We start from the raw sequence: 21,323 nt of genomic DNA on the forward strand, positions 1-21,323 counted from the left end.
CAGCATGTAGGGTGTTCATGGTGCAGTGTGTTCATGGTGCAGGGTGTAGGGTGTTCATGGTGCAGTGTGTAGGGTGTTCATGGTGCAGTGTGTAGGGTGTTCGTGGTGTAGTGTGTAGGGTGTTCATGGTGCAGTGTGTTCATGGTGCAGCGTGTAGGGTGTTCATGGTGCAGTGTGTAGGGTGTTCATGGTGCAGTGTGTAGAGTGTTCATGGCACAGTGTGTAGGGTGTTCATGGTGCAGTGTGTAGGGTGTTCATGGAGCAGTGTGTAGGGTGTTCATGGTGCAGTGTGTAGGGTGTTCATGGAGCAGTGTGTAGGGTGTTCATGGTGCAGTGTGTAGGGTGTTCATGGTGCAGTGTGTAGAGTGTTCATGGCACAGTGTGTAGAGTGTTCATGGTGCAGTGTGTAGGGTGTTCATGGAGCAGTGTGTAGGGTGTTCATGGTGCAGTGTGTAGGGTGTTCGTGGTGTAGCGTGTAGGGTGTTCGTGGTGCAGCGTGTAGGGTATTCATGGTGCAGTGTGTAGGGTGTTCATGGTGCAGTGTGTAGGGTGTTCGTGATGCAGTGTGTAGGGTGTTCATGGTGCAGTGTGTAGGGTGTTAATGGTGTAGTGTGTAGGGTGTTCATGGTGCAGTGTGTAGGGTGTTCATGGTGCATGGTGTTCATGGTGCAGCGTGTAGGGTGTTCATGGTGCAGTGTGTAGGGTGTTCATGGTGTAGCGTGTAGGGTGTTCGTGATGCAGTGTGTAGGGTGTTCATGGTGCAGTGTGTAGGGTGTTCATGGTGCAGTGTGTAGGGTGTTCATGGTACAGTGTGTAGGATGTTCATGGTGCAGTGTGTAGTGTGTTCATGGTGCAGTGTGTAGGGTGTTCATGGAACAGTGTGTAGAGTGTTCATGGTACAGTGTGTAGGGTGTTCATGGTGCAGTGTGTAGGGTGTTCATGGTGCAGTGTGTAGTGTGTTCATGGTACAGTGTGTAGGATGTTCATGGTGCAGTGTGTAGTGTGTTCATGGTGCAGTGTATAGGGTGTTCATGGTCCAGTGTGTAGGGTGTTCATGGTGCAGTGTATAGGGTGTTCATGGTACAGTGTGTAGGGTGTTCATGGTGCAGTGTGTAGGGTGTTCATGGTGCAGTGTATAGGGTGTTCATGGTACAGTGTGTAGGGTGTTCATGGTGCAGTGTGTAGGGTGTTCATGGTGCAGTGTGTAGGGTGTTCATGGTGCAGTGTGTAGGGTGTTCATGGTGCTGTGTATAGGGTGTTCATGGAACAGTGTGTAGGGTGTTCATGGTGCAGTGTGTAGGGTGTTCATGGTATAGTGTGTAGGGTGTTCATGGTGCAGTGTGTAGGGTGTTCATGGTGCAGTGTGTAGGGTGTTCATGGAACAGTGTGTAGAGTGTTCATGGTGCAGTGTATAGGGTGTTCATGGTACAGTGTGTAGGGTGTTCATGGTGCAGTGTGTAGGGTGTTCATGGTGTAGTGTGTAGGGTGTTCATGGTGCAGTGTGTAGGGTGTTCATGGTGCAGTGTGTAGGGTGTTCATGGTGCAGCGTGTAGGGTGTTCATGGTGCAGTGTGTAGGGTGTTCATGGTGCAGCGTGTAGGGTGTTCATGGTGCTGTGTATAGGGTGTTCATGGTACAGTGTGTAGGGTGTTCATGGTCCAGTGTGTAGGGTGTTCATGGTGCAGTGTGTAGGGTGTTCATGGTGCAGGGTGTAGGGTGTTCATGGTGCAGTGTGTAGGGTGTTCATTGTGCAGTGTGTAGGGTGTTCATGGTGCAGCGTGTGGGGTGATCATGTTACAGTGTGTAGGGTGTTCATGGTGCAGCGTGTAGGGTGTTCATGATGCAGTGTGTAGGGTGTTCATGGTGCAGTGTGTAGGGTGTTCATGGTGCAGCGTGTGGGGTGATCATGTTACAGTGTGTAGGATGTTCATGGTGCAGTGTCTAGGGTGTTCATGGTGCAGTGTGTAGGGTGTTCATGATGCAGTGTGTAGGGTGTTCATGGTGCAGTGTGTAGGGTGTTCATGGTGCAGTGTGTAGGGTGTTCATGGTGCAGTGTGTAGGATGTTCATGGTGCAGTGTGTAGGGTGTTCATTGTGCAGTGTGTAGGGTGTTCATGGTGCAGTGTGTAGGGTGTTCATGGTGCAGCGTGTAGGGTGTTCATGATGCAGTGTGTAGGGTGTTCATGGTGCAGTGTGTAGGGTGTTCATGGTGCAGTGTGTAGGGTGTTCATGGCGCAGCGTGTAGGGTGTTCATTGTGCAGGGTGTTTGACCGGTGTGTTCATTGTGCAGCATGTAGGGTGTTCATGACACAGCATGTAGGGTGTTCATGACACAGCATGTAGTGTGTTAATGGTGCAGCGTGCAGGTCGACTTTGTGTTCAAGTTGAGTACAAAACGAACATCTGATATTTGGAAGGTATAGCGTTTTTTTTAAATCAGGCTAAAGACTATTTTATCTTTTCTCTTACATATTCGGAACTGCGTGTACTTTTTACTATTTTGTGTATCTAAAATTTTAATGATATAATGCTTATGTTTACATTTGAAGCACTCTGACAATTAAATTGGTGAAGGGCGCTGTATTAAATCAAGTTTGATTTTGTTGATTGATCATAGGGTGCTGCTCGCTAACAGCACTTGCCCCAACATTCTGTTAGGCTATTTATGGAGGATGTTTGTCTTTGTGTTTGTGCTCATTGCAAAAGTGCTGTAAGTATTTGTTGTGACTTCAGGTCTCCAGGTTCCTGCATTGCTTGTCGTTTGACTCGTCTGCTGTGGCTCTTGGATCCTGTTCATATTCGCAGGAGTATGCGGCTTTGGCAGAAGGCAGGTAGTAATTGCTACGTACAAGCTCTGTGTCTGCGTATGTGTAGGTATATGTAAGGCTGTATGAGTATGTGAAGTGTATGGGTGTGTGTGCCTGAGCGGTGGTGTAACGGTTACCGCGCTGCACAATGAACCCGGTGACCCGAGTTCGATTCCCACTCACGGTCAATACCAAGTGACGATTATCTGAACCGGTACCCTAGGTCGACTCAGCCTCCAATGAGTACCTGGTGCGGTGGGTAAACATCGTCACTCGGGATATAAAGGCAGCCAGGAATGGTGCTGGCCACCTACCCCCTGGTGCGCCGTGCCAGCCTTCGTAGGTGCTCGCTAACAGCACTTGCCCCAACGGTCTGTTAAGGCTGCACTGGGAATCTTTGCATTTGCTGTGTACTGTGCTGTATGGTAATTATATCGTTTGGTTTGAGGGTTCTCCCATTTCCTCAACTACTCCTCCCCTCTTCTTGGTTCTTTCGGTAAAGTCACGTAGAAGGGAAATAATAAAATAATAAAAATACAACATAATAAAATAATTCTCACAACGTTTCGGCCACAACGCAAGCAGCCGTCCTCAGGTGAAGAACAGGTCTGTCATTCAGACGCTTTCTTTCCGACAGCAGCCGTCCTCAGGTGAAGAACAGGTCTGTCATTCAGACGATGTCTTTCCGACAGACCTGTTCTTCACCTGAGGACGGCTGCTTGCGTTGTGGCCGAAACGTCGTGAGAATTATTTTATGATGTTTTATTTTTATTATTTTATTATTTCCTTTTTACGTGTCTTTACCGAAAGAACCAAGAAGATGAATCCCTGCAGTCACGAAAGCTTTAGATCGACATTTATACTCCTCCCCTATCACCCCTCCCAGCCAGCCTCTACCACCCCGACTTGCGTACTACCAGAAGTACATTGAACTCTTTCTCGTTCCGAGATGTCTGCAAGTTGCAGGGTGGGTCTCGTTCACCTCTAAATCATGGAACGTGCAAGTGGCGAGCATTAATTTTATTTAGAGAGGCATAGCACCGTTTTTTTTTTTTAAATGACTTTGTACTCATTGCAGAGAACTGTAGTGACACGACCGCACTCTATGATAGCTGGCGGCAAATTGTGCCACACGCCCTCCACCGTGTGGCCTTTTGGGAGCCTCGGTGCCAATAAAGTAACTTCAGCTTTTCTTCCGGTTTTGTTTTGAAGCTTTACACGTACGTCATCGGAACGGGAAAGGGTTCATACACTTCAGCAACGTTTTCCACATTGTACATGCAACGTGGTCTAGTAAATTATATTATACATTACACATTCTCAGGAACGCAGTTCACAAATAATTCCATAACATTTCGAAAACATTTCAGGAAAACAATTTGATCAGCCAACGCGGTCCGGCTAAATGCGACTTCTGAGTAGTTGCGGTTGTGGCCGGCTGGGTGGTTCCTCCTGTACCACCTCTCCTCTTGACGCCCAGCACCATGCATGCAGTCTCCCCCGTGGCGTGCACGAGCGCACACTCGCGGCGTGCGCACTCGCGGGCCGTGACGCAGGGCTTCGACGCGCGCGCGCTCGTTCGCTGTGCGTGGGGACCAGGGCACGAGCGGCCGAGCGTGCTGCGGCGCGTGCGGAGGGATGGCGACCGCGGCCGGAGTCCCGGAGCGCGGCGAGGCCGACGGCCGAGGCCCGGACACCGAGGAGGCGATCTGGCAGCGGCGCCACAGCCTGCAGGCGGCGACCCAGGAGGCGGAGGCCGACGAGGTGGCCAGGGCTTTGCCAGCCGCCGCGTGTCCCTCCGCAGGTGCGCCGCCGCGGTTTCTCCCTTGTGCGTGTGTGTGCGTGTGTGTATGTGTGTGTGTGTGTATGTGTGTGTGCGAGTGTGTGTGTGTGTGCGCGTGTGTGCGTGTGTGTGTGTGTGCGTGTGTGTGTGTGTATGTGTGTGCGTGCGTGTGTGTGTGCGCGTGTGTGCGCGTGTGTGTGCGTGTGCGCGCGCGTGTGTGCGTGTGTGTGCGTGTGCTTGTGTGTGTGTGTGCGTGTGTGTGTGTGTGCCGCTGACCGTCTGGTGCTCCTCTGGAGGGTTTTCTGCCACGTTTTCACAATAGATGGCAATGTTGCTTGCTGCTACTGCTGCTGCTGTGTAATTCTAATTAAGTAATTTATGGGGTTTTTGTATTAGACAAATGGCACTGGCACGCAACGGCCTACTCATTTCCAATGGAGGATATTTAACCTCCACTGTGAATACGATGGCGCGTGGTATTTTTTTACGGTTAATAGACCCGCGGTGTTAACCAGGGTGGACACCAGTCTCGAACCACGAACCTCTGCTCCAGGAAGCCACTGAAGCGATGCACTTTAAAATCTATATCAAAAACGAATTTCTTTAAGGACTGCTTATTGTGTTTGTTGTCATTCCCCCGCACTTCCGATTAGCACAAGTGGCGATGTACAGTGCGAAAGAAATTCAACATACAAACATACATACAAGCGGCCCACCTGAGCCGTGTGACTGCCCCTGGTGTGGGAAGTTTACGAATCTACGTGATCCATAAATTCTTTCCTCCAAAAAACGGGATTCTAAGTATATTCTGCCGCATCCATCCATATATATAAAGGGATGAGTTGCTGATGGCTGCGTGAAGTGACCCACAATGCTCAGCTACCGCATAAGGCCATGGCATGAGAAGCAGGTCAGCCTCAAGCTCAGCGACCTTCACCATCGCTCAGATGACAAAACACCGCTGTGCACAGTGCTGGCCCAGTCAATTGTAGCTGTTTTCCTAAATAGTTGCTCACTAAATCTATTGACCCGCCCAACCGTCTGTAAGACGAAAAGAGGTCAATCTTTGTCTCATGTCCTGAAGCCGTGAGACTTTGCAGCATCCGTTCAACACAAACAAAGCACTTTCCTGGGCCAGTGTGTTTTTAAGGGTTTGACAAATCTACGTGATCCGCCAACCCTTGCATAACAGGCATACCCCACCACACCCAGTCGCTGTGGTTGTTATCTTTGTCAACGACGACGTATCTGGAGGAGATAACGCGAACAAACGCTCGTGCCTGCGTGACATTGTAGCTTCGCAGGGCAACATCGTCCCTGTTTATGTTTTTTCATATTTTTAGCACAGGATGTTCGCACTGAGTCATATGATATGTACGTGTCGGGGATGCATGGGCGTTGCAGTTGGAGGCACAGTGGGACGTGCGGCAGCACGCTAAACTCGCGGTGACCGTGACATTACGGTTGTGCTTAGGTTATGTTTATTCGTCATCATTACCATCTGAAAGTTCCATCGTTTCTGCGGGTAAGCGTGGCATCGCGAATCTTCGGCATCCTCAGATTATGGGAATCACGGATATAACTGGTTGGCAGAAAAGAATGACTTGAAACAGTTTTCCCAAGCCTGATCATTGATGATCATGTGTCCGATTGCTCTTGCCATGAGGAAAACGCCGAGTGGTCTAACGTAATAGTTTTCCTTAAGTGCAATTACATTTGAGGTGTCGAAGAGATATGTAGATGACACTTTCGTCATCTGGCCACATGGCCAGCCACCACTGAACCAATTTCCCAACCACATCAATTCTATACACCCATCCATCAAATTCACCATGGAAGTGGAAAATGATGGCAAGCTACCATTCCTGGATGTTTTGATCGAGAAGAGGCCTGATGGCTCGTTGGGATTTTCCATCTACAGGAAAGCCACCCACATGGATTCCTATCTAAAGCCTGACTCCCACCACCATCCGGCCCAGAAGAATTCCCTCATCAAAACACTACATCATAGGGCCCGCTGCATCTCCGACCAGCGCCACCTATCCAGCGAACTGGAGCACATACACCAAGCCCTCAAGATGAATGGATACTCAGACCGCACAATCCGCAAAGCTGTATCCACAACCATGGGGAGACAACCATCTGAGGACCCAATCAAAACCATCATGTTATCATACATAGCAGGTGCTACCAAAAATATTTCCAAAATCTTAAACAAACACAAGATCCAGGTCCGATTCAATACAGTACACAAAATCTGTGATTTGATCCCATCTGTGAAGGATGTCATTCCTGAAATGCAACACCCTGGTGTCTACAAACTAAGTTGTATCTGCGGCAGCAGTTACATTGGGGAAACGAAACGACATGTCTTGGACCGTGTTTGCGAACACAAGGCAGATTTGAAACACGACAGAACCAATATCCCTGACGCAGTGGGCTCGCGCGATATTGTTTTTTCCGAAACCAAAGTACTCTGCAAACCTTCGGGCTACCATAAAAGATTTGTCCATGAAGCCATCCAGATATATAAACACAGACAATTTCAACCGAGAAGATGCGTATAGGCTGAGCAATCACTGAAAGGACGTTATTAACCAAGCAAAGTCGTAACTTGCTGTGGTGCTTCCATTCTTCCCTGCCGTTTGGCTGTTATCTCCGACTCTCTGAGTTGCATTGCCCAGTTGGGTGCCTCTGCATTAACGGGCTGGGGTCTCACTAACATGGCTACCTCTGCTCCCATAGCCTCGATGTATCGATGGTTCTGGCTGTGTGTCTCACTGGCGCGACCACCGTTGCGGTGGTTCCCTTGCGTTGACGCGCTTGCCTCTGACAGCGCAGTTGGCAGCGCCGCAGCATGTGTTACACATAGACATGACATTAACTTGCCAATCTCCCTAATCTCTCTGCCTAATCTCTCCCATCAACATAGTGCTAATCTCCCATGAACACTGCTGCTGTACGCATATGTGGCGACGGTGCTGTTATGCGGCGAGGGTGCTGTTATGCGGCGATGGAAGCTCATTTACTTTGACATGCTAATCTCTCTCCATAATCTCTCTCTCCCTAATCTCCCCCATTAACACAACTGATGTGCTTGCGTGCGGGGATGGGACTCCTTTCCAGCTCGGACCCCGCCTGCTTGCCCTTGGCCAACATATATAACCTCTTGTTGTTGTAGCAGCTCTCTCGCTGTGTTCTTCCTGGTTCAGCAGTTCTACTGCTGGATTATTTTTTCCGCCTGAAGACAATCACTTGTGTTGCGATCGAAACGTCGTGATATAATATATGTATTTTCTTTTTTTCTTTTCTACCTACGTGACTTTACCGAAATAACCAAAGCGTATGCTTAAATAAATGATTTTCCATGTTTAGTGTCTGGTTTTCGCTCGGCGCCAATAATCTCGTGCTGCTGAATGAACCTCGACATCTGCTGCCAGAGCTGGCATGTCGCCGACAGCTTCCCTTGCCCTCTCCCGCAGATGAGCCTCCCTCACGGGAGAGCAGCCACCCGCCCCTGTGCCAGCTGCCCTCCATCCGGCAGGACATGAGCCGCTACCAGCGTGTGGACGAGCCCCTGCCGGCCAGTAAGTCACGCACCCACAAAGACAACCCCCCCCCCCCCCACCGTTTAGCCTCAACAGACCGTTGGGGCAAGTGCTGTTCAAGAGCAGCACCTATGAAGGCCAGAATGGCACACGATGGGGTGGGTGGCCAGCAACACGCCCAGCCGCCTTTATCTCCCTAGTGGTGATGTGTTTATACATCACACCAGGCACTCAGGTGAGCCTGAGTCGATGTAGGGGAGGCCCAGGACCGGTTCAGATAATCGTCACTGGTGTTGGCCGTGAGCGGGAATCGAACTGGGGTAGCTGGGTTTGTAGTGCAGTGTGCTAACCGCGCTACACTACTTCTCCCCACGCACGCACACACATAATCACACACGCAGACCCCATTTAACAGGCTGTAGGGGAAAGTGCTGTTTGCGAGTAGCACCGATGAAGGCCGGCAATGGTGCACGATGGAGTGGGTGGCCAGCACGACACCAGGTCCTCATGAAAGGTTCGGGGAGACCCAGAACCAGTTCAGATATAGTTCACCAATGTTAGCGGTAATCAAACTCACGCAGTGCGCTAACCACTGCACTACCACTCCCCAAAGACATGCACACAACAACAGCGGTTGCCATTCACCACTAAGTGCCTCCGATTAGCACGGTTGGCTACGTACGGTGCGAAATAAGTTCAACATACAAACGGAAGTGACATGTAACCCCACTGTGTTTGTGGCAGGCTAGGTGCACTTTGAGGCTACGGATTGTTTTAGCTGCTTGTCTCCAATTAATGCAGCACATGATTAAATTATACCCAATTAGAGAAAGGCCGTTGTCCATCTCGGAGAAAAGGACAAAGGTCTGCAGGGCTGGACCGAATGCGTAACCCCGACTCCGTGTGTCATCGTAGAAGGAAGTGGGCATGTTTATCACTCGGGAGATGTTTTGCCATATCGAGGAATACATTTATTATTTCTCAAGAGTAGGTAATTAATTGGGGCTCGGTGAATTGCGTTTAGGTCTTTTAATGAAGATGTTTATTATACGTAGGGCAAATAACACGGTGTTCAATGTGTGCTGGTAAATGGCTGAAATGTAATGAGCATATGCTAAATAATGAAATCCCGATCATTAACCACGTATTATATACCGGCTGGATAAGAGGCCAGTCACATCACAATGCCCACGTGATTTTAGTTTTAGATTCACGGTACAGTTAGCTTTGAGAACATTTACATCGTAATTTCTTGAGGCAACCCACTTCTGAGTAAAGTACAAAAAACAACAACAACACCCTTTGCTTGTGACTATGGTGGAGCGCCGAGATGCGAAGTCAGGAACGAGCCGAGATGTGGACGTGTGTGAAGAGGAGTGCGCTTTCACGCCAGCAGTTATCAAGCGGGAGGATACCACTGAGAAAGTTGCTGCTTAATCATTACCTCCCCCCCCCCTCTCCGTGTGCTCAATCACGATTCCGTTCTTTCTCGCTTCTGGCCCCGCTACACTGTAACAAGCTGCCACTGTGGGGTGCGCCACGGTGGTGAGAAGTTAACTACCTCGCCTGGTATTCAGGAGGTTGTGGGTTCGATCCCCAACCCTAACGCCTGCTGTATATTTGGAGTTGGCATGTTCTCCCTGTGGTGGCGTAGATTTTTCTCCGGGTCCTCTGGTTTTTCCCTCCATTTAGAAACATGCATTTAGAGTATTTAGCTGCTATACATTTCCACGTGAAAAGCCACTTCTTTGGGCAATTATCTGTGGCCAGGTTACTTCTGAGAAAGAGCTATATAGCTCAGTGGGCCTTACTTGGTAAACTAAAATATAGCTAATAATAGCTATGCATCTAACAATCACCCGCACTGTCCTTTTTTAGTTTTTTCCTTAAAGCTCACCTACTTTCCCTTGCTCACGCCAACTCCTCTTCCCCCTCCCTTGCCCATTAATAACTACGTCCCTCTTTTCCAAACTTTCCTACCCATCCATCACACTCGCTCGTCATTTACCGCTCACTGTCACTCTCATCATCGTTGATTTCACGCATCATCATATTCGTCTCATCACACTATTCTGCCGTACAAACAGCAGTTAATTCTTCGTTCAGCGTCTTGGCGAAGGCGCTGTATAAATTTAAGTAAGGTAAGATTGCTTGTGAATAGGTCCACAAAAAAGACATGCCATCGTTTGCTGGTCTGACAACCGATGGAACAAGTGGATTGGCCCCCAAGCAGCCTCCTCGTGGCCAAGGCGCATAGTGGATAGAATCAAGGCCGTAGCCATGGAGTCAACATTGGGGGGGACCAAATCTTACAGAGGGTCTGGGGGTCCCAACCCAGAAAATTTCAATATTGGGGGGATGTATCCCCCCCAACATATATTATAATTACGGCTTTGGATAGAATCTCTACAGCTTCCATCGATTGCTTCCTATCCTTTGCCTGCTGTTTGCTGTACAGTCACATACTTCTGTTGCTTAGGTACCACCCGTCGTCTCTCTCGAGCAAAGGACGGTGCTAATTGTGGCCCGTGGTATAGAGGGGGGGGGTGGCAGTTCTTTTAGTTTAATTAAAAGGTGAGAACCCATTTGAGACTGAGCCAATCGGGGGCAGACGTGGAGGTGTCTCATTTATTGAGAATTTATTTGCAGGCAATTTTTTTATGTTTATGCTACGGGCAGGGTGTCTAACTCTGGCAGGTGACTTCACCGTGTAGGCAATATCAGCTGCGTGCTTTGTCAGTTGTTTGCGGATATTATGCGCAGCAACAACAACAGCAGCAGCAGCAACAACAGCAGCAGCAACAGCAGCAACAGCAGCAGCGGCAGATATGCAACTACTGAGTCTGCAAACTGGCCTGGCAGTGAGCTGCTGATAAGAGGAATAACATAGCCACCCTAATCAGCTCCCAGCTTCTAGCCAAGCATGTGCAACCATGCCAGCTGCTGGCACTTTATTTAAATCGCATGTAAACAAGCACAGTTGAAATGCAGCCTTTGAGATATCCCTTACGTTCAAAGAATATTCATTGATAATTGCGTTGCACTCAGAATTTGTTTTATCTTAGATTCAGCCGAGTATTTAAAAAAAATATATATTCAGTATTTTACGTGAGTACAGTATATCCAAATATGCATCTCTAATGAAGTGGGGGGAGGCGGGGTGATGATGATGGTGGATGTAGAAATTACCCAAGGTGGGTGGTCCAAAAATGTAAAGTTTTTTTAAACAGGGACCTACATCAATCAGAAAACACATGCGACGCTTGTTCATTGATACATAAAAATACAACACAGATATCAGGGCGCCAAGGTGGCGAGATGTTCACTTCTTCGCCTGGTATACAGGAGGTCGTGGGTTCAATCCCGACCCTGATGTCTGTATATTTGGAGTGAGTATGTCTCTCTCTCCCTCCGTGGTCGCGTGGATTTTTCTCTGGGCCCTCCGGTTTTTCCCTCCACATTTAGAAACGTGCGTTTAGAGTATTTGACTGCTAGACATTTCCACGTGATAAGTTCCTTTGTTGGGCTATCATTTATGGCGAACGTTTGACTCTGACATGTCGTGACTTGTTGTTTCGTTGAATTAAAGAGATGTTTACGTCCACGATACATGCATTTAAAGTAGCACGTAAGCATTCATTATTTAAGATTTTAGAAAATTATATATAAAAAATTTACCTTCAGGTTAATTCAAATGAATGAATGAAGTACTCACGAATTGGATGGAAACATCTTCATATATCGAGGACAGTAGAGCTTGGGCAATTGTTGGGGTCATCTTGCCGCCTGGCTGCTGCTACCTTCCAGCTCGTCTGTGATTCCCCAGTGACTGTTATCTGCAATTTGCATGAACGACGACGCTCTCTCTATATATAAACTAACGCATTATTACTATTATTATAACAAGCAACAAGTTAGACAGGCAGTGGGAATGAGACAGTGAAAACTTACTCGAAAGTTGTTGGTCGTTTCCCGAATCAAATTAAGATAATCCGTCGAACTCCCGTTGGGTGGTGGAGGGCTCCTCACAAGCGAGCGCCCTTGACGTGTGACGCCCCGTAGACTGGGAGGCCCGCATCGACAGCCACGGCCGTGTCTTCTACGTGGACCACGTGAACCGCATGACCACCTGGCAGCGGCCCACGGCCTCCTCCTCCCCGCAGGTCCTGCAGCGATCCAACTCCATCCACGCCGTGCAGCAGATGGAGCAGCTCAACCGACGGTACACTGCGCAGACGCACGCGCGCACACACAACAAAGACAAAGATTTTTCCCATATAGCCTTTAACAGACTGTTGGGGCAAGGGCTGTTAGCGAGCACCTATGAAGGCCGGCACGGCACACGAGGGGGTGGGTGGCCAGCACTGCGCCCAGCCGCCTTTGTCTCCCCAGTGGCCATGTTTACACACCACACCAGGTACTCATTTGAGGCTGAGTCGACTTTGGGGAGGAGGCCCAGGAGCAGTTCAGATAATCGTCACTTGTGTTCGTGGCCGTGAGCAGGAATTGAAGTCGGGTCGCCGGGTTCGTAGCATGGCGCGCTCACCGCGACACTACCACACACATACACACACACTCGCATGCATGGGTGCATTCACATTCGCAAAATGAGCTAGTAACACGTGAGAAAAATTATGCCTCGGTTAGCTCAGCCTTAAACGAGTACTTGGCGTGGTGTGTTAACATCGGCATATAGAGAGACAAAGGTGGCCGGGTACGGTGCTGGCAAGCCACCCCCTCATGCCCCGTGCCGGTCATGACTTCTTATCTTATGTAGATTCGTATCGCGCATTATTCCAAGTTGCTTTACAACAATTATAAAATTGTACGTTAGATGATAATGGTTGAGATATTAAGAGTAGTGGGGTTGTTATTAAAAGTGCTGGTGTAGTTATGGTGACAGGAGTAAAGGTGGGAGTATTTAAGGATGGGGTTGGGGTAGGGTTATGGGGTAGTGATAGGGGTAGTTATAAGGATTGGGGTAGTGATAAGGGTTGGTATAGTGATATTGGTTGGGGTAGTGATAAGGGTAGTGATGGGGTTGAGGTAGTGATAGGGGTTGGGGTAGTGATAAGGGTAGTGATAGGGGTTGGGGTAGTGATAGGGGTTGGGGTAGTGATAGGGGTTGGAGTAGTGATAGGGGTTGGAGTAGTGATAGGGGTTGGGGTAGTGATAGGGTTAGGGGTAGTGATAGGGTTTGGGGTAGTGATAGGGTTTGGGGTAGTGATAGGGTTAGGGGTAGTGATAGGGGTTGGGGTAGTGATAGGGGTTGGGGTAGTGATAGGGGTTGGGGTAGTGATAGGGGTTGGGGTAGTGATAGGGGTTGGGGTAGTGATAGGGGTTGGGGTTGTGATAGGGGTTGGGGTGGTGGTAAGGGTAGTGATCGGGGTTGGGGTAGTGATAGGGGTTGGGGTAGTGATAGGGGTTGGGGTAGTGATAGGGGTTGGGGTAGTGATAGGGGTTGGGGTAGTGATAGGGGTTGAGGTAGTGATAGGGGTTGGGGTAGTGATAGGGGTTGGGGTAGTGATAGGGGTTGGGGTAGTGATAGGGGTTGGGGTAGTGATAGGGGTTGGGGTAGTGATAGGGGTTGGGGTAGTGATAGGGGTTGGGGTAGTGATAAGGGTAGTGATAGGGGTTGGGGTAGTGATGGGGGTTGGGGTAGTGATAAGGGTAGTGATCGGGGTTGGGGTAGTGATAGGGGTTGGGCTAGGCCTGGTCTGTCCATAGCTGAGGAGGCGGGGGGGTGCAGGGAGTATCAGTTGCCGGATGGCCTCGCCCCAACCGCACGTTGAAGGCCACACGTGACGGTCTCTCTGCCGATGTCTCCGCTGTGAAGGTACCAGAGTGTGCGTCGCACCATGACCAGCGACCGCTCGGCGGCGGAGGAGGAGGGTGGAGCGGTGGGCGGAGCCAGCAGCGACGGGGCCCCGGGGCCCGGCGAGGAAGAGGAGCCGGACGCAGCCCCTCCCATCAGCGGTGCCTCCTCTCCTCCGACACTCATCTCCGGGCCGGGATGCGAACGATCGCAAAGTTCTCTGGCGGCACTCGCATGAGGAGGCCGTTCTGTGCTGGAGGCAGAGCCCCACGTTCCGCAGCTGAAATTTCTCCCATGAGACTAAAACAATTCCATGTATGGGTTTCAGTGAATGCGTGTGCCCTTGGGCGCCACGGTGGTGAGATATTAACTACTTCGCCTGGTATACAGGAGGTTGTAGGTTCGATCCCGACCCTGGCGCCTGCTGTATATTTGGAGTTTGCATGTCTCGCTCCCCGTGGTCGCGTGGATTTTTCTCTGGGTCCTCCAGTTTTTTCCCTCCGCATTTAGAAACAGGCGTTTGGAGTATTTGGCTGCTATAAATTTCCACATGATAAGCCACTTCGTTGGGCAATCATTTGTGGCCTGGTCCCTTCTGAAAAAGAGCTACATAGCCAGTCATCTCAGTCAATCCATGGCACCTGGGTCTGGCCCGTGAGCTCCCCTTCAGCGAGCCTTCCACACTTCACTTGGCCTTGGAGTGCACCTAGCCTGGCACAATTGCTGTGGTGACATCACCGCCATTTAGTTGGCGAACAGCGGCTGTTGTTGTGCATGTGTGCACGTGTGAATGCGCGTGCGTGTGCGCTTGTGTGTGTGAGCGCAGATCAGCAGCGGCGGGACTCTGCGCCTGCCGGACACCACATGATGCACACGAGGATGAGCCTCTTGCTGCAGTCGCCCGCCGTCAAGTTCCTCTCTTGCCCGGACTTCTTCACGCTGCTCCACTCCAACCCCGTGAGCGCACAGCAGCAGTGCCCCACAACGCCGGTCACCACCACCACCGCACGACAGCGTGCACGACAGCGCGCGTGACGCGTCGTCACCTGGCGTGCCCTGTCCCGCGGAGCTTGCCCGGCGTGACGCCTCTGCGGTTCCGTGCGGTTCCATCGTTGGGCTTCTCGGAGGGGGGGGGGGGGGGAGCTGCTGGATGTTGACGATCTTCGCGTCTTCGCGTTCAGCGGGGGGGCGCGTTTCCATGACCCACTTGCGAGGCTGCCCCTTGCCCGCGGATGGAAGCTGCATTCATGTCACGAGCATCTTGCGAATGCAGTCAAAACCTCTCTGGAGCCAACTCTAAACCAAGCCGGAATTTTGAGCAAGCCAGAACGGGTACCGGAATAAATAGAAGTAGCAGATCAAATAAATGGAGCAGAACAATGGGCGGATCAAACACAGCCAAGTAGGTGAATGGAACACCTTTTGGTGAAACTTGCCAAACTGTAACATCTGGCTCTGTTGCTTGGCTTCTTTTCTGAAAGTATTTACGTGGCCTCACACCTCGCCAAATCTGACACGAACACCTTGGTGACATCACAACCATTGTGTGATGAATGCCAGCTGTCTTGTCTGGAGTTTACTGTGTCTGTCTTTGTGTGGGGGGAGTGGTGGTGGCATGGCAGTTTGCAGACTGCAATACAAGCCTTCAGTAGCAAGTGGTATCCCAACTTGTCTTGGGCCCCCCTCGGTCAACTCAGCCTCAAATGAGAACCTGGCGTAGTGTGTAGAAATGATCACTGGCGATGCAAAGATGGCCCTGCATGGTGTTGGCAACACCAGCCCTTCATGCATCATTCCAACCTTCATAGATGCTTGCTTCACACTTTCCCCCAACAATTGGCATAGCTGTACAGGGAATCTTTGTGTCTTCTCTGTGTGTGTGTGTTGGCAGAGTGCCTACCACCTGTTTGCTAACAGCACCTGCCTGAAGCACATGATCAGCAAAGTGCGGCGCGACTCGCACAACTTTGAGCGCTACCAACACAACCGGGACCTGGTGGCTTTCCTCAACACCTTCTCCAACAAACAGCTGGAGCTGCCGCGTGGATGGGAGATGAAGTACGACCACCAGGGTAAGGTAAGGCCCCAACGCACTCTACACACCAGCACACAGACAGACAAGGATCCCCCATATAGCTTTCACAGATTGTTGGGACAAGTGCTGTTAGCGAGCACCACCTATGAAGACCTGCATAGTAGACGATGAGGTGGGTGACCACCACCACGCCCGACCGCCTTTGTCTCCCCAGTGATGATGTTTACACACCACACCGGGTACTCATTTGAGGCTGAGTAGACCTGGGAGAGGCCCAGGAGCGGTTCAGAATAGTTGTCACATCAAGAAACACGACGAACAACCTGTTCAGTTTCTGAAACGATTCTATGCACAAATCGATGGCATGCTGGTCACGTGTCTCAGTGACGAATGTGTGTAGAAGGAGTTTTTAAAAGGTCTTCGGTTCTGTTAACCACTCATAATCCATCTGTTTATTATCGCTTGAGGTATCTTAAAATCGGAATACCCTAGCACAGCCCCACAAGTCACAGCCTTGAAAATCAACTGAAAGTTTTATCATTGTCATTTATCCCAGTTTCCTTCCATGTCCTCTGGGTAGAACCATAAGACTGCACACTCAGCTGTGCTGAGAGCAGGAGACTCGTTCACTGCGCATCTGTCTGCCAATTAATGTAGAGCAAAACGAAGTTATTTTCCCGTATTCTCTTGGACTTATTACGGTATTTGACAGAGGTGTGGACTCGAGTCATGTGACTTGGACTCGAGTCAGACTCGAGTCATGAATTTGATGACTTGCGACTCGACTTGGACTTGCATAACAATGACTTTGTCCCACCTATGAGATGTGGACTCGAGTCATGTGACTTGGACTCGAGTCAGACTCGAGTCATGAATTTGATGACTTGCGACTCGACTTGGACTTGCATAACAATGACTTTGTCCCACCTCTGGTATTTGATAGTTCGGTTCAGATTTCGGCAACTTGGCTTACCCTGGTTTGGGAATCCAGAGCTCAAGTGCAGGATCTCGATGTTGTTGAGCGTTCCGACGTGGGTATGTACGCATGTGTGTTGAACTTCTTTCACTCCCTATGCAGCCACCCACACTAATCGGAGGTGCCCGGGAAGGACAACAAACTAAACACAAAAATCGGTTTGAAAGAAATTCGTTTTTAATCGAAATTTAAAAGTGCATCGCTCCGGTGGCTTCCTAATATCAGAAGGAAGAGCGTTCCAGGCGGCCGCAGAAGGGCATCCGAAAGCACATGATGCAGTGACCATCTTTGTTCAACGAGCAGCTACAAGCTACTGCGAGCATGGCCGGAATTCGCGCTCTGGTTTATGCTCCTTGACGAGATCAGCAAGCTGCCAGCCCCTCGAGGCATCTGTCATTCCAGTGCCCGCACTGTCCTGCGGGTCACGATGAAGTTGACCCTGATGCACCCCCGTATTAGATATCCCCATCTCTCAAGGGCTCACAATGGTCCTAAAATGGGATACATAATTTGGCCAACAGAGGTCGCTCTCACACCACTGTGATCCCAAACTTCTCAGTCTCTTGCCTTTCGTGGAATTTCAGTTGAGTTTCCGTCCCTGTTGCACACATGTGTTTTTTGTAGCCAGTAAAATAGGCATTCGTTTGAAGTACAGACCATAACTCTACATTGATAATCTCGCATCGTTTGCAGATCGGCCACATGTTGTTAATTCCGTACGCAACGCTCAAAATCTGTTCTTTTTTTTTCAACGTTCAAAACAATTCGCGTGCGTGCCTTTGGCGATCGCAGCGAGAAGAACTGCCAAGAGAGCCAGGATCATGTGACTTGTTTACCACTCTCACCTACGGCTCCCCTGGGCGGCCCTGAGAGCCGGCGTGTGTGTGTGCTTTTACACTTTCGCAGTGGGAGTGTGTTTTTCACACTAAAATGCCATCCATCTTAATTCTCTTCTTCACGTGCAACTGGAATTTAACACTTAGTTAATGAGTTTGCACTGGCTGTTTTGCAAAATAAAGCCATTGATATACATGGTTCTATCTTATACCATTAACAATATTATCGGTATAATCTATCCCTCTGGATAAAAAAAACTGCTTTGCTTTATTTTAAATTGTAATAACTCTGTTCTATATTAATGAGAGCGACAGTCAATGCGTTATTGTTATATTAATCACGTGAGTTACAGAAAATCACCGTGGCATATTGTGGTTATAAAAGTCTAATAATTTTTTGCTTACATACTTGGCACCTTTTTTGGCATAAATCTGCAACTCAAAGCACCAGTGAGAAAAAAGGAAAAAAAAAATATTGATGCCAGTTTTGTTTTGCATGCTGGTGAGATTCAGAAAGACAAGGATTTGCCTGTTTAAACAGATGTCTCAGGAAGACGTTTACTCTCACGGACGATTGACCTAAATGCTATTTATTATTTTGGCAACCAAACAAACCCTTTGTGTATTTACTGCAAAAGCGTTTGACTGGTGTGTGTGTGTCGTTGGGGCTACAAGCGCTCCTGGTGTCAGTGTGGTGCCACCAGGGCATTGATTCAGCTCTGCCGAGGCCTTTGATTGTCATCTCAGGATTTCGATTGGGTTCTCAAGTGCGGAGGATTTATCATTGGAACCTTGTCACCTGTGGCTGTGAACAAATATCAGTCATTCTGTTGATTTTGCTTCAAATAGCTCTATAGGTATTCTCGCACATCTGCAAAGTTAAAGAGCTCGGTACAAAGGTTTTGATGAAAAACCCATTGAAGCATGTTTTGAAAAAACCTACAATGGATCATCCTCATCATATTCGACTACGACTTTGTAATGTTCTGTCAATGGGTGTTCAGGGATTAGGACAGAAGATGCTTTGCAGTTTGCCTTAATCATCTAGATTTGAAGTTTTCGTGACTGCAGGGATCCATACTCTTTGGTTCTTTCGGTAAAGTCACGTAGGTAGAAAATTAAATTAATTAAATCACGACGTTTTGGGCTCAACACAAGCATCCATCCATCATCAGGTGGGACAACCACAGCAAGAAACAATTGCTGAAGTCGTGATTTAATTTATTTTATTTTATGCCTACATGACTTTACCGAAAGAACCAAAGCGTTTGCCTTAATGTTCATAGTTACTTTTGTGGTATAATTGACAACAAAAAATGAACGGACAACAACACCACCGCTGCTGTCGCGACACCAGACACATCATCTCGTGCTCGCAGCGCACCGGCGGCATAACGCTTCTGGCGCTGTTCCACCGAACGCATCCAGAGTGGTGTCGTCCACCCTTCCTCGCGCGCTCGTGACGGCGAGTTCGGTGTAACCTGGCGCGGCACTGCCGCCGGTCCAGACGCGGGGCTGCCGATCCCAGAATTTCCCCGTGGCGTCTTGTCGTGTTTGGTGCAGCCGTTCTTCGTCGACCACAATGCGCGCACCACCACCTTCATCGACCCGCGTCTCCCCGTGCAGAGCGCCCGCCCCCCGGGGCCTATCGCTCACCGCCGCCACCTGCAGCGCCAGCGCAGCCACAGTGCCAGCGAGGTGAGTGGACGGCCCTCCTCTGCCTCCCCCACCCCCCCCCCCCCCCCCCCAATATGCCATGCCTGGGGCCGAGACTTCGAGGCTGTGGCCCGCGGGACAGGCCAGAGGGCGTCCTAGCGGCGGTGGCACGTGGTGGGACGACCTCGCGGTCCGCGTGGACTCGGGAACTTGGTGCTTGTGTGGGAAACCGCATGGGTCTGCTGGGTATCGTGTTCAGGTGATCGCAACGTAGCATTGGATTTCTAATTCCATCTGTGCGGAGCTTGGAGTGTTATCTCTTTGTATACGTGGGTTTTATCTTTACTCCAGGTTGCCAAACACTCAAGAGTGGAATTGATCGAGTATCCCAATGCAGGACCTTCCCAAAAAACGAGTCTTGAGACTAAGAGCGGTTGTTGCGGATAATTATTAATTCTCCTGCTATAACTCGCCATCTCCATTGTATTTATGCCATTCGTACTGCACTGTATTCCTCTTCTCGTATTTGTCAACTACCCTACCCGCGTCCTCTTATGTACCTTTGATCCAAAACCTGCGTCTGACATTCCTTTTAGAACGTAGAGGGGGAAAAAAAAACCTTGCATATTTCTAGCTCCGTAAATGTGAAATGTCGTATTGTAACGTGCGCGCGGCGGTGGTCTTCCATCGTCGTCCATCGCATCGGAGTGCTCGTGGACGACGTCTTGGGCTCCGCTGGGTGTGGGCCGCTCCTTGATGGCGTCCCTCATCGCTCGTTCTCTCCCGTGCAGGTCGGCGACGATCAGAGGCACCACGGGCCGCCCGTCACACCGCGCCCCGCCAACACCCTCAGCGTGGGCGGCCGCTACCCCTACCACGACTCCATGCCCATCGGTTCGTCCCCTTTTTTCAGCGGGTTTGGTTTTAGGGCCACAGAAGCTTGGGAAATTGTTGGCGGCGGTGGTGGTTTGGGTTGCCTTCCCCGCACGTATGATGCTTGCTGTGTGAGTAAAAAATATAACTAAGATTGTTGTGATTAATGGTGAGGATAAAATTTGTTTTATTATTGTGAGTGCATGGCTCTTTTACTTTACCGGGGAAGTTAAAATCGTTAGTATTGTTATTTTGTCTTTTGCAAGTAGAAGTATTATGCAGTTTCTAATCTTAAGAATGTCTGAGAGTAAATAATTTCAAAACTGAGTGTTCGATGTGCTGATCTGTGAATAAATTAAGTTATGAATTCATTATTCCAATGAATTGATTACCAAAGTGCCCTTATGTGATGTCGTAGCATGTGATATCAACTTTTAAGTTGCCCACAAATCTATTATTTTTACCTAACCACGTTACTGAGGTCTCTTGGAAAAAAAAATTACATTTCACCAATTGAAATAGAGACTTAATTGAATACAAATCTAGAATGAATTAATTAATGAGCTGTTTGCCACGTCTTCTGTGTCCTTGGAAGGGACCCCATGCTACCTCGCATAACTCTGTGCACAGATGTGTGCGTGTGTGAGTGGCCGTGTTGTGAGTGAGTGGCTGTCTGTGCGTGTGTGTGGCTGCGGCAAGATGTTAATTACTTTGGTGGCTAGGAGATGTTAACTACCTTGCCTGTTATGCAGGAGGTCGTGGGTTCGATCCTGACTGACGCCCGTTTGTTTGGAGTTTGTATGTTCTCCCCGTGGTCGCGTGCATTTTCTCCAGGTCCTCTGAGTTTTCCCTCCTCATTTGGAAACGTGTTCAGAGTATTTTGCTGCTATAAATTTCCACGCGATAAGCCACCTTCGTTGGGCAATCATTTGTAGGTCGCTTCTGAAAAAGAGCTCTATAGCTCAGTGGGGCCTTACCTGGTGAAATAAAATAGTT

The 21,323-nt window shown here is 49.4% G+C and overlaps 1 protein-coding gene across 1 annotated transcript in view; it reads left to right on the forward strand.

The window, feature by feature from the left end:
* Positions 1-21,323, forward strand: part of LOC144729707 (E3 ubiquitin-protein ligase HECW2-like) — a 109,498-nt gene that overhangs the window by 46,493 nt on the left and 41,682 nt on the right. The window contains exons 11-18 of the mRNA XM_078610148.1: positions 4,405-4,609; positions 8,071-8,175; positions 12,199-12,358; positions 13,973-14,112; positions 14,778-14,908; positions 15,843-16,028; positions 19,362-19,496; positions 20,246-20,348. Of these exons, the coding sequence (XP_078466274.1) occupies positions 4,405-4,609; positions 8,071-8,175; positions 12,199-12,358; positions 13,973-14,112; positions 14,778-14,908; positions 15,843-16,028; positions 19,362-19,496; positions 20,246-20,348 (1,165 nt within the window). The remainder of the gene's footprint in view (positions 1-4,404; positions 4,610-8,070; positions 8,176-12,198; positions 12,359-13,972; positions 14,113-14,777; positions 14,909-15,842; positions 16,029-19,361; positions 19,497-20,245; positions 20,349-21,323) is intronic.

The sequence above is a fragment of the Lampetra planeri genome, chromosome 2 (assembly GCF_965212315.1).
Source record: "Lampetra planeri chromosome 2, kcLamPlan1.2.h2, whole genome shotgun sequence".
Lineage (NCBI taxonomy): Eukaryota > Metazoa > Chordata > Hyperoartia > Petromyzontiformes > Petromyzontidae > Lampetra > Lampetra planeri.